This window comes from Cotesia typhae, unplaced genomic scaffold (genome assembly GCF_013202065.1).
Source record: "Cotesia typhae breed Kobodo isofemale line unplaced genomic scaffold, CoteBio_Ctyphae contig_44, whole genome shotgun sequence".
Classification (NCBI taxonomy): domain Eukaryota; kingdom Metazoa; phylum Arthropoda; class Insecta; order Hymenoptera; family Braconidae; genus Cotesia; species Cotesia typhae.
In genome coordinates, this window is record NW_027423753.1 from 1,449,643 (window position 1) to 1,465,567 (window position 15,925).

General features: G+C 34.2%; 1 protein-coding gene across 1 annotated transcript; it reads left to right on the forward strand.

The window, feature by feature from the left end:
- The first annotated feature begins 8,267 nt into the window (after positions 1 to 8,267).
- LOC141528794 (uncharacterized) lies at positions 8,268 to 13,228 on the forward strand. Its single transcript, XM_074245022.1, has one exon. The coding sequence runs from the start codon at positions 8,287 to 8,289 to the stop codon at positions 13,186 to 13,188; it is 4,902 nt and encodes a 1,633-aa protein (XP_074101123.1). The 5' UTR covers positions 8,268 to 8,286; the 3' UTR covers positions 13,189 to 13,228.
- Positions 13,229 to 15,925: the final 2,697 nt, after the last annotated feature.

Sequence of the window (15,925 nt, forward strand, 5' to 3'; positions counted from 1 at the left end):
TATTTACTCTGCGCTTAATATTATGGTTATCATTATCATTATCATTATGATGGACCTCTCGTACGTATTTTCGATTCGAGCTCCGGAATTGCCTGCGTAGGCGTCGACTCTAAATATCTGGTGAGTTATCCAATTCAATTAATTCCTCTTCTCATTATCATCATCATCATCATCACTATCACTATGATTCTTCTTTTCGGATTCTAATTGCTCTGAAAAGTGTAACCGCAATGAGCAATTTTAGTTCGTCAAACAATACCAATATGTTGATTCGTGGGTCACTGATTTATATGTCTGCGCATGTATTTCAGTTATGTAGTTGTGTAGTTATATAGATATGTACATACATAGAGCGAGAGTGTTGAAGAGAACATGACATCAGAAGGGCGACGGACCGGGTGTGTGTACTACGGTATAGGGTGAAATTTTCGATGGAATATAGAACTCTGTTTTAGCCTAAGGCTGGATTTACAGCCCTCCTTGTGAATCTGGCCGTGTGCGCATACATTTTCCAAGACTCGCCTTACATTCTGTATTCTATATTCTATATTTTACATTCTACATTCCCTTTCTACAATAACCAGTTTTTTAAATAAGTATATATATAATACACTTTTTTATTATACCGTTGTTCATCGCTGATGAGGCCTATGCCATCCTGTTCTCCAACTCTTCAATAAAATCTTTAAACATCTCCATTATTCGACATTTTAATCCATTCTCAAATTTATAACTTAATTTCTCAAAATTAACTCTCTTCTAGGGAGAAAATTTAACAACAATGCGCCACCTGTCGGAGAATTTTAAAACTTCGATCGAAAAATCATATTTGAGTATATAAAACCATATTCAGTTCAATTCTTAACTACGAATTTAATAAATACAAAAATTAATCAGCCGAAAAAGAATAAGACATTAGTAAGGGTAGCAGCGGTCCAGCGGCGACCCACGGGGCGTCTTAGGAAGTTTGCCGATCTGGCAATCGACCGAGCATAAATTGAAAATAATGGTCTCGAATACACTGAGGCTAAGTATTCCAAAAATTCGAGTACCAGTAACAGTTTTATTAGAAAGAACATAAAGGAAGACAGTTGATCACGCGATGGCGCGTGATCTAAAATTTTATTGACCGTCCACGTGTGATACTCCTTGAAGGAAAATAATAACAGAATCCCTGGACTAAGGACTAAGGTGTCTTGCGCACCAGGTGGTTCTTACCCACCTACTGCGTCTTAAGAACTCTAAATTACGCACAGACATGCTTATACGTCTTATTTGATCACGCGAATTTTTTGTTCGTATTAAATAAATATCCTGATAGGACTGATAGGCTTTCATTTACTACTCGTTTATTATGCCCTTGTAGAATTTTTTGCATGTAATTGTGAGTACACTGAGATAGCTAAGTGAGCTCCAAATGTTCAATATTAATTGCCGTATAAAGCAAAACATCAAATGCAGAAATTTGCCGATACTAATATAACAAGAATATTTAAAAAAAATTTTTTCCTGAGCTTTCCCTCCTCCGAACCGACATTGAAAAAAATGAGGTGAACTGTAGCATAAAAAAAAATCAATAACGCATATATAACATTGAAACGTCAAACGGAAACACACACGAGATTTGCGTCTGTCGTGGCCAGCTGCCATCGTTTCAAAGGCTTGACGTTTTCAATATTCGCAAAACTCTGGAAGCTCTCTTCCTCTTCCTATTCTCTATTTTCGGCACATCCACCGCGCCTAACTCGCAGTGGCCTCAACTCTTATGCAATTTTTTCCGGTTAACTTTTCCAATTAACAAAACCCGCCGACAGAGCATAAAACCGCGGTTTCTCCTCGCGGTCAAACGACTGGCTTCACATGTAGGATCTATGATGTATGATATGATATAACATGCCTCCGTTGATTTATTAGAGCTTGATGTGGACTACCGAAGCAGTCGACATCCTTTTATGTTCATTTTTATGGTCAACAGAAAGTGTCTCTTCAGCGATCGCTAGTAAATTGGTTATCACTAATGTAACGCACGTTTACCTTACCAATCCGCCCCCGGGTATCATGATATAATATATATCGTATATAGTCATCGTCGAATAAAGATCCTTTGACAAAATAGTCCCCGGGGAAGAAGAAGAGGGTTGAAGAGTTTCCTCTTACCCGTGTTGGGGCTATATAGCCAACCAGGAAATGACTGAACCACGTTAGGATATTGCGTTACGTCCCCTAGTATCCAAAGGTCTAGTATATGCTAGACTATGACTATGGCTGCCATTTACCAGTCCTGCTTATAGTTATAAGAAAGATACTCCTTCGTCCTTTGGTACTCGGTATTCACCATCTAGTTTCCAGTAACTGGTAGTTGCTAGTTCATATTCCTCCACTTCATATTGCAAGACGAAATTACTTTAGCTCCGAGCTAAAGTGACCAACTTTTATGCTGCTACTTTATTAGATTTCTCACTCGTTAAACGCATTGTATCTGTACTTCATTGCAAAACTATCTTCTTTTATTGGTCGTCTAAAATCAACAAGACTAAAGCTACTTCCGTGTAAAAATATGGACATATATGGCTTCATAGGAAAATTCGCGACGTCATAAAATTTTTAAAAGTGTTTATAAATGAAACATAAAAGTATCGCCTAAATAATTCAAATTAAGGAAAGTTGATATGGTTATCAGCGAAATAAAAAATTCCGCCCCTTGAGTAGCATGTGGCGAGCCAAAGCACCAACTTGAACGGTCTATTGTTATGATTTATTATAATATGGATATCGGAAGTGTAGGCGAGCTACTCCCTCTTGTGAGGCAAAGCAACGCCTTGGGGTATTGGTCGAGCAAAAAATCCTAGATCCTAAATCCGTTTCATTTTTTGTTATTTATTTCGAGCGAACCATCTGTCATTGTTATTATTATGTACCTTGCTCCGGTATTTAGTCCTTTAATATCTTACCAATACCACAACCAATTCTAATACCATTTGAAGTGCATTTATTTGTCAAACAACGATTGTTGTCAAATGGGAAAGAGGATTGCAATTGATACGCACGATAAATTCGTCAACAGAGACCAGCTCAGAGCTTGGACTCCACGACGAGTTGGTAAGGACCCGGATAATGTACACAAACAATGGCTCTAGTGTCTACATAACCCCGGTGAGACTTGGCTCGGTTAAGGGCTCTTCGAGTACTTGGCACGTAGAACCCTACGCAAGCTTCCCGGACTCTGTATCGTCCAATTACCAACTGGGCGCGTATCTTCATGGGGGGTCTCTACGCAATTGTTGTGTTTCAACCATTGTTATCGCGGTGTGTGATTGGATCCATTGTTTTTGTTCGTTATAGGGAGGATTACTCCTTTATACGTGTCGATTTTGCTTTTGCGCTAATTTAGGCATCATCCAGGAATAATTCTAGTCATTAAAATTTTGCAGAGTTTTGATATCGATCTTTTGTTCGGCTCAATTGTCAATTGTCTTTAGATTTAAATTGGCGCTTACTTTTTCAAAAGTTTGCCAATTTTTTATATCAAAAATTTTGTGATTTGATGGTTGATTAAATTAAAACTTAACTCTCTTGTAAAGAGATGATTCAGCGATCATACGCCATCTGTCGAAGAATTTTAATACTAATTTGCGCTGAAAAGTTTGAAAATCAATTTTCCATTTAAAATTGAAAACAAGTAAAAGCACTAAATCACAACTTTTTATCACAATTAACTTTAGCTTCACACAAAAAAAAAAAAATAAAATTGAAAACAAATTTAAATTCAGATTGAGATATAAGAATAAAAATAATGAGTTGACAAAAAACGAAAAGCGGGTAAAAAATTTAACCTAAAACTCAGCGAAATAAATCTCAGTCTTTCGTCGTTATTATAATCATTATTTCTCTGTTATCATTACAATTTTACTTAGCATTTCAAAAGCAAGTTTGTTTCATTCTCAAGGAATAAAACCTCGGAAAACTTTATCTCGCGGATTAAGATATAAAACTGGATCCTTGGAAAGAAACCAAACGGAAAAACATTTTTCTCCGGCGTCTAAATGCCGGGTTTACTTCAAAGCTTGTTATCCAGTCTCATACCGGGACTGTCTACCGAGAATTTTCTTATTCTCCATCCCACATCCCAACTCGGCTCGCCCTTCCGAGCAAACAAAAAATAAACTCAAGCTACCCAACAATTCTTTTAGAAATTGTTTTCAACTTTTTCCAAGAAATACTTTTCCAAAAAAATATTTTAAATTATAATTATAATTTATTCGTTACATAAATTGAAACCGGAATTTCATATAATTTTGAATTTATAAGCCGGAACGAGTAAAAGTAAGACGAGGTCATTAACATGCCAACTTGGGTGCCAAATTTGTTAAGCTCATCAACTCTGCAGCAACATTTTGAATATTCATAAGCTGCTAAAATTCACGGTGACTACTCTGCTTATATCCAAGTTCATCTCCATCAAATATATATTCATAATAATAACCATAACTATTTTTCACTACAGACATTACAAATATATATATAGACACCGTTGAAGAGTTTAAGTGATTCATTGAGCTAGATCGAAGTAAAATAGCAAATACAGTGTTGTTATAAGTTGTGAAGGCATTATTGAATCCGAAGGAATGAAACAAATATCAGGTGATATATCATTTTCGATATTTTTAATGTCCCGCTTGCTATCGTTGTATAACGACCATCTTAATCATTTGTTGCGGACAGGAGAAAAGAGTAAGGTAGGTAACATTTCTATATATATTTATATATATATATATATATATATATATATATATATATATATATATATATATATATATGGGTGTAAGGTGAGTATATATATTGCCCCTCGAGTTGGCTAATGAGCTCAGTGCAAAGCAAACAGACGCCCATGTACAAAGGAAGGAAATAGTAAAAGAAACTAGAAAAAGCCAAGGGAATAAAAGCACGTCTACTACAGAGGACCCTCGCTTACAACTCTTACAGTACCTCTGCATCTCAGACTATCTTTTTTATTCACAGTTTTTTTTAATTTTTTACAAGATCCGCGATTCTGGGAAACGAATCCATCTACCTGCTCAATTCGTCACGCGAGTGAGCTTTGATAATTATTGATATTGGATTTTAGTTTAAGAATTTAAACTGAAATTAGCGCAAAGAATGATATTATAAAAAAAAAAATAAATAAATAAATTTACCAATGCAATCTAATCATGGCAATTTGAAAAAGTTGTTTCACCATGAAATTGTTTCGCGCTCGTGGGAAAAATGGCAATCCACTATCCTACCAGTAAACAAAGTCGAAAATATATTTTTCCACCGTATATTTCATTTATAACAGGACAACGGCAAGTTAATACATAAATTTTGTTATTTATGTTTTATTTTTTAAACTACACTTTTTTCATTTTATATTTTATATTGTAGAGTTTTATTATTATTTTTTTTTTTTCAATTCGTCAGCGAACGTCGGCAGTCGAAAAACAGAGCAGAGCACTCAAGGATGCAACTTTTCCATCGGTACCCCGCCGTAGGCTAAAAATCGTCAAGTTGGGAATCCCTCGTTGTCCCTCTCACTCTTTTCACTCTACTCGGCTCTTTATTTATTTTTTTTTCATTTTTCGCTTTTGTATCTATAGATATAAATATATACAGTTGAAATAGAGTATCTTCTCGATGAGAGCCGAGACATCTGTCGTGTGTCGTGATTTAACACTTTTATTCTTCCGGCAAAAAAAATAACGATACGGAAAAAAAATATATATAAATTCGACATTACACGTTAGACCTTGACGAACTTTAGTAATTATACGAATAAGGATATTGAAAAAAAAAAAAAAAAAAAAAAAATAAGTAAATACAAATTAGGAAGCTGAGGCTCAAGTGTAAAACTGCAAAGTAATTATCAAAGCGCTTAAAATGTTTGGGTAAGTTAAAAAGGCTTTGTTTGGCGAACGCATGATGGATGAGTGATTATCTAATTATTAGCGATTTACCAGTACAAAGGAGAAACTCATCTTGGTTTCTGAAGGGCGTACCTACTCACGAGCACGTCCGAGACATCAGTTCCCAACTTGAGCAATCATTCGGTTCAGTGCTTCACAAAGAGAATCCGCGGACCATTATGATCTCTCGAGCGCGTGTTATGTGCTTTAACATCGGCTTTTAACATTAATATACAACTTTTAAATTGTTAATTTATTATTTATTAAGATCAACACACTCATTTCCTCCTTCTTCATTCTCGGTCTTTTTGCTCTGCTCTCTTTACAAGTAATGCTCATTGCTAATTTTATGGAGCAATATATAAGTATACGACTTGAGCTTCGAGCTACAATAATAATATCTTGTGCTCCAATGCTGGTGGATGAAAAACTTTTAAATATACACTTGACATCGCAGCTTATGTTATATATTACCACCCAGTAAATGATTTTTTTTGCAGTTAATGATATCATATATAAAGCTTAAACTTTTCATTCGATTTCGATTTAGGATGTCTTCCTGTTGGTGAAACAAAATTACGCGGTGAGCCAAAGTTGAGATGTCTAAGCTTATTCTATTTCGCTTAAAGACTATAACTTATTTAATGAGCTATTCGTGTTTTCATCTTGATAATAGAGTATAGGTACTGAAACGTAGATGGCTCAATCTTTTAGACGAACATGTGATTACTTGCAGAATTAACATCCTTGTTTTTAAAACTTATTTCTTGTATGTTATAATTGAACAGTATCAGAAATTTATTATTTTAATTGATGACTCAATTATAATTATTGCAATTGGGTAAAGTCTTTTGTTTTTTTTTAATAAAAAAAGTAATAAAGAGCAACAAATACCTTGAAAGATTACCGATAAGTTATCGATTTAATTAATCTGGAGTCTAGTGTACAAAAATGATATAAAAGTGTATAAGTGACGAGAGAAAAGAAGAAAGGGGTGCTCGGTACGGATTATGGGATGTATGAGAAGCGTAAACGAAGAGGACAATCGTGACAGATTGTGGTTGCGGGAATCTTGACGTGTAACACCAGAAATTCTCGATGTTTCCCTGCTGTTCGGTGGCACGGCCCAACCAGTAACCAGAACAGAGCTCTTCAACTCCTACAACAGCAGTAATAATTTCCAAGTCTTACCAACCACAATACGTTCTATTTATCATTATCGCATATATGTGTAACTATACATGTTTTTTTTTTTTTTTTTATAAATATAAAGATATATAGTTATCAATAATAGTTAATGCAAATACGTATTACGTGGATTTTATAGCCGATAGTTAATGTCTAGCATAACTCAAGCACTTATTTAGTATTCGTTAAAGATAATTTATAAGTTATAGACAAGTAGGTCGGAGTCGGTTGTTGGATGATTGAAATCCCGGAATAGAAAATGAACCGAGATAAAACAGTAAACGTGTGTATGTGTGTGTGAGAGAGTATTAATATGAGGCATAAAAAATCCAAATAATAAAAAATTTTTAAAAAATAAACGTGATTGCTCGCGTGGTGAGTTGAGGTAAAGAGTGAAAGAGAAAGAAGCGAAAAGTTGATTACTAGTCTGGTGTACGCCATTGGCGTTAAGAGTAAAAGGGTACATAATATAAGCGTAGCATATTCAAAACAGCGTAATGCCCGCGTAGATCTGCCTTAGGCAGAGCCAGCTTTGACCTTTGTGGCACACTGCTCAAAGTCCGATGCAGCTATATTATATAGTATGTACGCAACTAACTGTTGTCGCACAACAAAAGCCTCTGGCTCGAGTTTGGTTTTTCAACTGCCACGGGATACATTTTTTTTTTTTTTTTAAATAAATATTAGCTTCAACGAGGTTGTCTAAATAAAATAGTGCCTATGGAAAATAAATTTTAATTTAATTATTTATCGGACAGCATTAAGTTACTTTAGACCCTGTTTAGGCTGAAATTTTTTTATTAACTGCGAGTTTTTTTTTTTCTTTTTTTTTGTAATGACTTTTCTTAAATAAAATATAACACAAGTTGATAATCAAAGAATTCGCATGGCTAGAGTATTTAAAAGACAATATGAAATTGCCAATGTCAAATGATATATTGTACTACTAAATATAAGAGCTTCTTTTGATAAGGATTTGTTAATAGTAAATGTCTCAGGATTAATCGAGCAAAAATATTTTGTGACTCATGTTAATAATTACCACAGTGGTATTGATACAAATATTAATTGCTTCACGATTAATGTCGTAACTAAAGAATATATGTGAAGATTATTATAGAAGATAACGAATTTATCGATAAAACGGAAGTAAAAAATGCAAAATAAAGTAGAAGGAAAATCGTGCAATAGTAAATTATGGTTTACTTTATTAGTAGTGGTTGTCATATTAATGATATTTTTATGGCCACGAAAAACGGAAGAAATCGACGATCCTGATGACCAAGTAATGACTCCTGAAAAATTAAAAAACTCGTTGGAGAAAGATGATAATCTTGTTGAGTTACAGGAAGGAATAGCGTCCGAAAAGACAAAATTAGAAGATCTAACGAACGATATAAGTTTGAAAGAAGAACAACTAAAAGTTCTGATCTCCAAAATAAAGGACAAAAACTATGAAATAAAGGAAAAAACTGATGAATCTACTCGCCTCGACAATCTAATAGCGGAAAAAAAACGAACGGGTAAGCTGGTAGACGTACAAATAAAGGAAGAAACAAAGGAATTTACTAAACTTGACAGGCAAATTTCAGAAAAAATCGAAATTAATGACGCTCTAGATTCTCAAATCAAAACTAAAGCTGAGAAACGAGATCTTCTTGACCGTGAAATATCCGTGAAAATACAAAAAAATGAAGATCTAGATTCTCATATGAACGAAAAATCTCAGGAATTAGATCGCCTTATAGATCTAATAGCGGAAAAAATTCAAACGACTGAAATTATAGACGTACAGATAAAGGAGAAAAAAAATGAACACGATCGTCTTGACGTGAAAATTTTAGAAAAAACGGAAATAAATAGCGATCTAGATTCTCAAATTGATACTAAAGCTAAGAAACGAGATCTTCTTGATCGTGAAATATCCGCGAAAATACAAAAAGATGAAGATCTAGATTCTCATATGAACGAAAAATCTCAGGAATTAGATCGCCTTATAGATCTAATAGCGGAAAAAATTCAAACGACTGAAATTATAGACGTACAGATAAAGGAGAAAAAAAATGAACACGATCGTCTTAACGTGAAAATTTTAGAAAAAACGGAAATAAATAGCGATCTAGATTCTCAAATTGATACTAAAGCTAAGAAACGAGATCTTCTTGATCGTGAAATATCCGCGAAAATACAAAAAGATGAAGATCTAGATTCTCATATGAACGAAAAATCTCAGGAATTAGATCGCCTTATAGATCTAATAGCGGAAAAAATTCAAACGACTGAAATTATAGACGTACAGATAAAGGAGAAAAAAAATGAACACGATCGTCTTAACGTGAAAATTTTAGAAAAAACGGAAATAAATAGCGATCTAGATTCTCAAATTGATACTAAAGCTAAGAAACGAGATCTTCTTGATCCTGAAATATCCGCGAAAATACAAAAAGATGTTCTAGATTCTCATATGAACGAAAAATCTCAGGAATTAAATCGCCTTACAGATCTAATAGCGGAAAAAATTCAAACGAATAAAACTATAGACGTACAGATAAAGGAGAAAAAAAATGAACACGATCGTCTCGACGGTCTTATTTTAGAAAAAACGGAAATCAATGGCGATCTAGATTCTCAAATTGATACTAAAGCTAAGAAACGAGATCTTCTTGATCGTGAAATATCCGCGAAAATACAAAAAGATGAAGATCTAGATTCTCATATGAACGAAAAATCTCAGGAATTAGATCGCCTTATAGATCTAATAGCGGAAAAAATTCAAACGAATAAAACTATAGACGTACAGATAAAGGAGAAACAAAATGAACACGATCGTCTCGACGGTCTTATTTTAGAAAAAACGGAAATCAATGGCGATCTAGATTCTCAAATTGATACTAAAGCTAAGAAACGAGATCTTCTTGATCCTGAAATATCCGTGAAAATACAAAAAGATGATCTAGATTCTCATATGAACGAAAAATCTCAGGAATTAAATCGCCTTATAGATCTAATAGCGGAAAAAATTCAAACGAATAAAACTATAGACGTACAGATAAAGGAGAAAAAAAATGAACACGATCGTCTCGACGGTCTTATTTTAGAAAAAACGGAAATCAATGGCGATCTAGATTCTCAAATTGATACTAAAGCTAAGAAACGAGATCTTCTTGATCGTGAAATATCCGCGAAAATACAAGAAGATGAAGATCTAGATTCTCATATGAACGAAAAATCTCAGGAATTAGATCGCCTTATAGATCTAATAGCGGAAAAAATTCAAACGAATAAAACTATAGACGTACAGATAAAGGAGAAAAAAAATGAACACAATCTTCTTGATGTGCAAATTTCAGAAAAAACTATAACTATTGATGATCTCAATTCCAGAATTAAAAGAAAAACTGATGAACATAATCTTCTCGAACTCGACGTTTCGGAAAAAATACAAACAATTAAAGACTTGCTTTCCGAAATATCAGTACTTACGAATGAATGTAGTCGTCTTGACGATCTTATTCGCAATAAGAAAGAAACATGTAATAATTTAGACTCGTCAATAAGTAGGAAAAGTGCGAAATGTACTATCCTTGACAATCAGATTTTCAAGAAATCTCAGACACTAAACGATGTAGATTCCCAAATTGAGAAAAAAATTGCTGAACGCGATGATCTTCTTCGCGATATATCGGTGTGTGAACATCGCAAGACTGCGCTAGTATCGGAAATTAAGCGTAAGGAAGAATCACGTGATCTTGTCGATCGTGAAACATCTGAAAAAATACAGGAAAAGAATGATCTAGATTCTCAAATAAATGAAAAATCTCAAGAATTACATCGTCTTGGAGATCTTATAGCGGAAAAAATTCAAACGACTGGAACTATAGACGTACAGATTAAAGAGAAAAATATTGAACACAATCGTCTTGACGGTCAAATTTCAGAAAAAAATAAAATTATTGATGAACTAAATTTGAGAATTAAGAAAAAAACCGTTGAACATGATCTCATCGACGACGACTTATCGGAAAAAATGCAAACAGTTAAAGACTTGCTTTCCCAAATATCAGATCTAACGAACGAATATCGTCGTATTGACGTGTCTTTCACTAATAAGATGGAAACACGGGAACATATAAATTCGCAAATAAAAAGGAAAAGTCAGGAATATACTCGCCTCAATAGTGATATAAACGAACGGCTTGAAGTATTGAAAAGGCTGAACAATTCAATTGATTCGAAGCTTCAACAAGGAACATCATCAGATTCGAAGAAAATATCGAATATAAAAGCAAAGCTGCGTAGCTTACGTTCTTTTACTCCCGGTTTAAGTTCTGAAGAAGAGCAAACTATAAATAGATATATTTCTTCTTTAAACATGTCACCGTACTACAGAAGTTCCAGCTCCGATCCCTTCAAAATCATAAATCTATGTCGATTGGGCATTAAAAGTCTCCGTTCCATCAACGACAATGATTCCAATTCACCGAAGTACCGCCAATTTGTCAACTTTATCGTACAAGAAGTGAAGGACGTGACGAGTTCCAGCAAAACCATAAATTTCAATGAAGATTCTATTATTTCATTGACTACATTTCTATCAATGTACATGCTTGTGTGTTCAACGAGCCAGTCTGACAATTTAAAGTATCATCAATTAATAATTCAACTGATTCCGACGATTCCATCTATTCCCATTCCAGAACTCACAAGCGGCAGTTCAGAGAAAGAATACAGTGCTATTCTTAATTTATCAACACCGCGATTATTGTCTAATTACATAAACAATTATCATGATTACATCTATGATATAAATAGCATTGAACTATCTAAATTAAATTCCAAGATAAATTCCGTTGATGGTATCGCATTCAGCGACCATATTCGACAAGATTCATCAGCCTTTGTTGTACACTCTGAAAGACATGTTCCCTACGTCAATTACAGTTTTTACCTTGAAAAAGTCGTCAATGTAATGAAATTTCCCGACTTATACGCCTCAGTATACTCGGTGCTTGACATACCCGGTAATTTCTATAAAGCCGTGAACAGAATAGTGACAACGATAATGCATCCTACAATCGAAGTATTACTACATGGTTTAAACGATAATTACGGTAAAATTAACTTAAAGTTTAACTGGTTAGATGTAAAAGGCCAAATAGGTTGCTATTTGATACCTTCCATTGGATTCGGAATATTCAAAACCCAACAGTTCATGTTTTCCTTACGAATTCCAATGCATAATATACCATTGAGTGTACTGTCATTTTGTCAAAAAGGCCGAGAACTCAGATGTAATAAATTTGTCACAAGTATATTAAATTTACGAAAAATTTACACAACTCATGAGGAGTATAGTAATTATAACGATTTCAATGATATCATACATGAAACTGGGTTACTCCTTTATCATCGTACTGCCATGAATACTTTCGAAAAACATGTGTACAGTAATATTGGACACAAAACTTTTCGCACAAATTACGTTGGACAATTAACAAAAGACAATCAAGTTTTGTTTTGGAAAAGATCTAATGACGCTATCTGCAGCAGTGAACAAAAAGGAAATTCTTACACGGTCACCGAAGTTGGAATGTTTACTTTTGATGGGTTAGAAGCTATATACATATTCTCTAGCGAGGAAAATTCTAACGCATTGTTGTTCAAGTGTGAAAACGACCTGAAAATGAATTACCAGGTTACAGACACCATACATTGTAAACAAATTGATAATAATATCCAAATCTTTTTGGAGAAAGACCGTCAATCTAGTTTTAAATGGTTTATGTCTACCAACAATACTATAACATCGCATAACTTGAAATTCGCAGATGGAACGCAGACATTTACGTACAATGGCTATGATTACGAAATTAAAAACATGGATTTTGACGAAACATATTTTACGGTAACACGCGGTAACAACAACAGCTCTAAGAAAGTTATATTGATTGGCAATAATTCTTCGCGACTCAACGATACCATTCATTACAACGGTAAAGATTACCGCCGAAATTCCAGAACAATGATGTACGAGAAAATTGATACAAATAAGCATTAATATTAAAACTGATTAAATTATTATTTCATTGAATTCATTTTTTTTTACCATAAGAACTGGAAGATTAATAAATCCAGTGAAAACTCCTTGTGATTATTATCTCACCTCAATTTGAAAGTCCCGATTCTTTTACTCGTAAAGATGAAGGCTTCGCAAGCAAAAATCAAAAAAAGCCGAAACAAACCAAATATTTCGGGACATTTAACGGATCAATCCACCCTCGCTTCAGTACGAGCGACTGCCAGCCTAGCATTTTATACTGAAGATCTATGGAGTCTAGGCAATAACGTTTCGCGATAATTCTAGGGTTCTTCGTACCGGTGGCCCGAGGCTCACGTCGATGACTTATGTTTTGGCTCAAGGTGCATTAAAACCGATCTCAGCCAACTATCTCAACTACGATCGTCATCTTTACTGCTAAATATTTTTTATTCCTGTGTCTCCCTCCTTGTTAAACGTGAGTCTAATACAATGTCACTTTGTTAAATTGCAGGTCACGTTCCCTCGATTCAACGAAAGCGCAACCTGAAAGTGATGTGATGCAAGAGAAATAAATTAACTAGACTACACCACGGCAATAAAGATAATTAGTATTTAATCTAACTAAAGCTGCATGAGAGTGTACAAAGAACGTCTCAAATTATCCGGTTGTTTTTTTTCGTGATGTGTGTGTGTACAATGTAGATGCATAGATGAAAGTCCTCGGATCTGGTGATACGTTTCCTGGATAACAAGCTCTCTGTATACGTATACACATCTACTGAGTCTGAATACTACCAGAGTTAGGACAGGTGCTACTGACGGCTTTGATCTTTTCTCTGCTGTGTACTACACGCGACGAACCATTTTGCCAAAAACATTATCGAAAGCATCCTCTCTCTCTTTTTATCTTCGAAATAAAATTAAAGAGATGTATTTTATTTTAACAAATTATTTTAATACAAAATTCGCAATTATTATCAAAAGAAGTCCACTCAGCAGCAGAAATGAATGTAGATTTTTTATTGGTTAGAACAGAAAAATTTCATCACTAATATCGAGAATTTCAATCGTTAAACGATTACAATACGTTTTTGCATATATTCAAAAGGATTTTCATAAGTTATAATATTCAATTGTTATTTAAAAAAGAAGTAGTAAAAGTACGAAATTCTAAACTAACCGAATACTAAGAATTACTGTAAAAAATTGACCACCAGACCATAATTATGATGAAAAAATAACAGGGAAGAATAATTATAAAAAGCGTAAACATCCTCTATGAAAGAGTGGCGATGCGAATGGACCTGAGATGTCACCCGTGAATTCCCAATGGCCTCAAAAGCTGTTGACGACAAATCGAGGGTTAAAATGCTATCGGTAAACAGTGGATCCTCAACCGATGTCTATCGTTGAGCTTGTCCGGGATTAGAACCCCAATTTGAGCGTTGTCTGTTGATCCCCTCTCATTCTCAGAGCGATTCAAACCCTGACCCTTCATCCTTCATCCTTCACCCATTACTCAATCCATGCATTAGCGAAATTTAATAACCAAACAGTGGAATAGTCGAATATAGTTAAATAGATAGATAGTAACTACTAGTTACTCGTGAGAGAAAACAATATAGATGTGGATCCTTCTACTATTATTCCCATAATTATTTAAAAATTCGAAATTCAGCTTTCTGCAAATGCTTCTTTGGGTTCTCGTGCATTTAAAATTATTCTGTTCTTTAGTCTTAAGTATCGGGCACAATGTTATCCTCAGTAAGACCTGTGCTGTGTGGGCAGAACCGAGATAAAGGGTTTCGCCGAAAAAATAAATAACTAAAACAAAGCATAGCCAGAACCAGAACCGAAAGAAGAACTAAACCAAACTCCAGAGTTATAGACTCCATGCTCCTCCAAGAGTGAGAGCTATCCATTTAGTAGAAAGTGAATGAGAGATTGAGATAAATATACTTTTAGGAGTTTTGCTTTCGTGTTCACTCTGGTCTACTCATCATCATCATCATCATCATCATCATCATCATCATTCGTTCTTACCAGGTTCCTAAAAATCCCGTAGATCACGATAATTGTGAGAACAATGCCGCGAGGAAATTTCACGCTAACTTCTCTATCCGGGTCATCCTCGATTCTTGTTTTGAGTTCCAAATCTTTCGATCTCCAGTTTTTAGCTACAGAAGAACAGAATTTATTGAAAATTTTCTGTTCAATAAATTTTCTCTTGAATCAAATTTATTTTTTTTTTTTTTTTTTTTTTTTATCAGTGCATGTATTAATACCAAGTTTTATTGTCCGAACCAAGAATATTCTCAAATTAAAAATACTTTCTTTTCGATGATGAAATGTCAATCGATAACTTTCATTTAAAAATCGAAAAAAAATTTTTTCCCAAAGTTAACTAAACGCCAAATTCTACATAACCCGTGGCAAATAGAACAACAAACAAAATCTTCCGTCTGTGCTTCCTTCTTGAAATATAATTATAGATGCCAATCTATTATTAGTATACATATATACTGAATACTTATGAACGGTAGAAAAGATATGTCGATTTTAGTAATCAATTAAGTCTTTAGTTTTTCGGCAGAAGATTTTTCGGATAGGTGATTCGTGACCGCAAGCGTAACAAGTTTAGCATTCCGTGACTAACTTGACTAATTTTTGACAACTAGTAACTCAAAATTGGTGGTAAAGAGTTTATTTATACTCAACTATATTATATATGAATTCTTTGTACCCCTCCGGCAGT

Excerpts from the sequence above, each read along its gene's own strand:
- LOC141528794 (XM_074245022.1), top strand. The coding sequence starts at position 8,287 with ATGCAAAATAAAGTAGAAGGAAAATCGTGCAATAGTAAATTATGGTTT.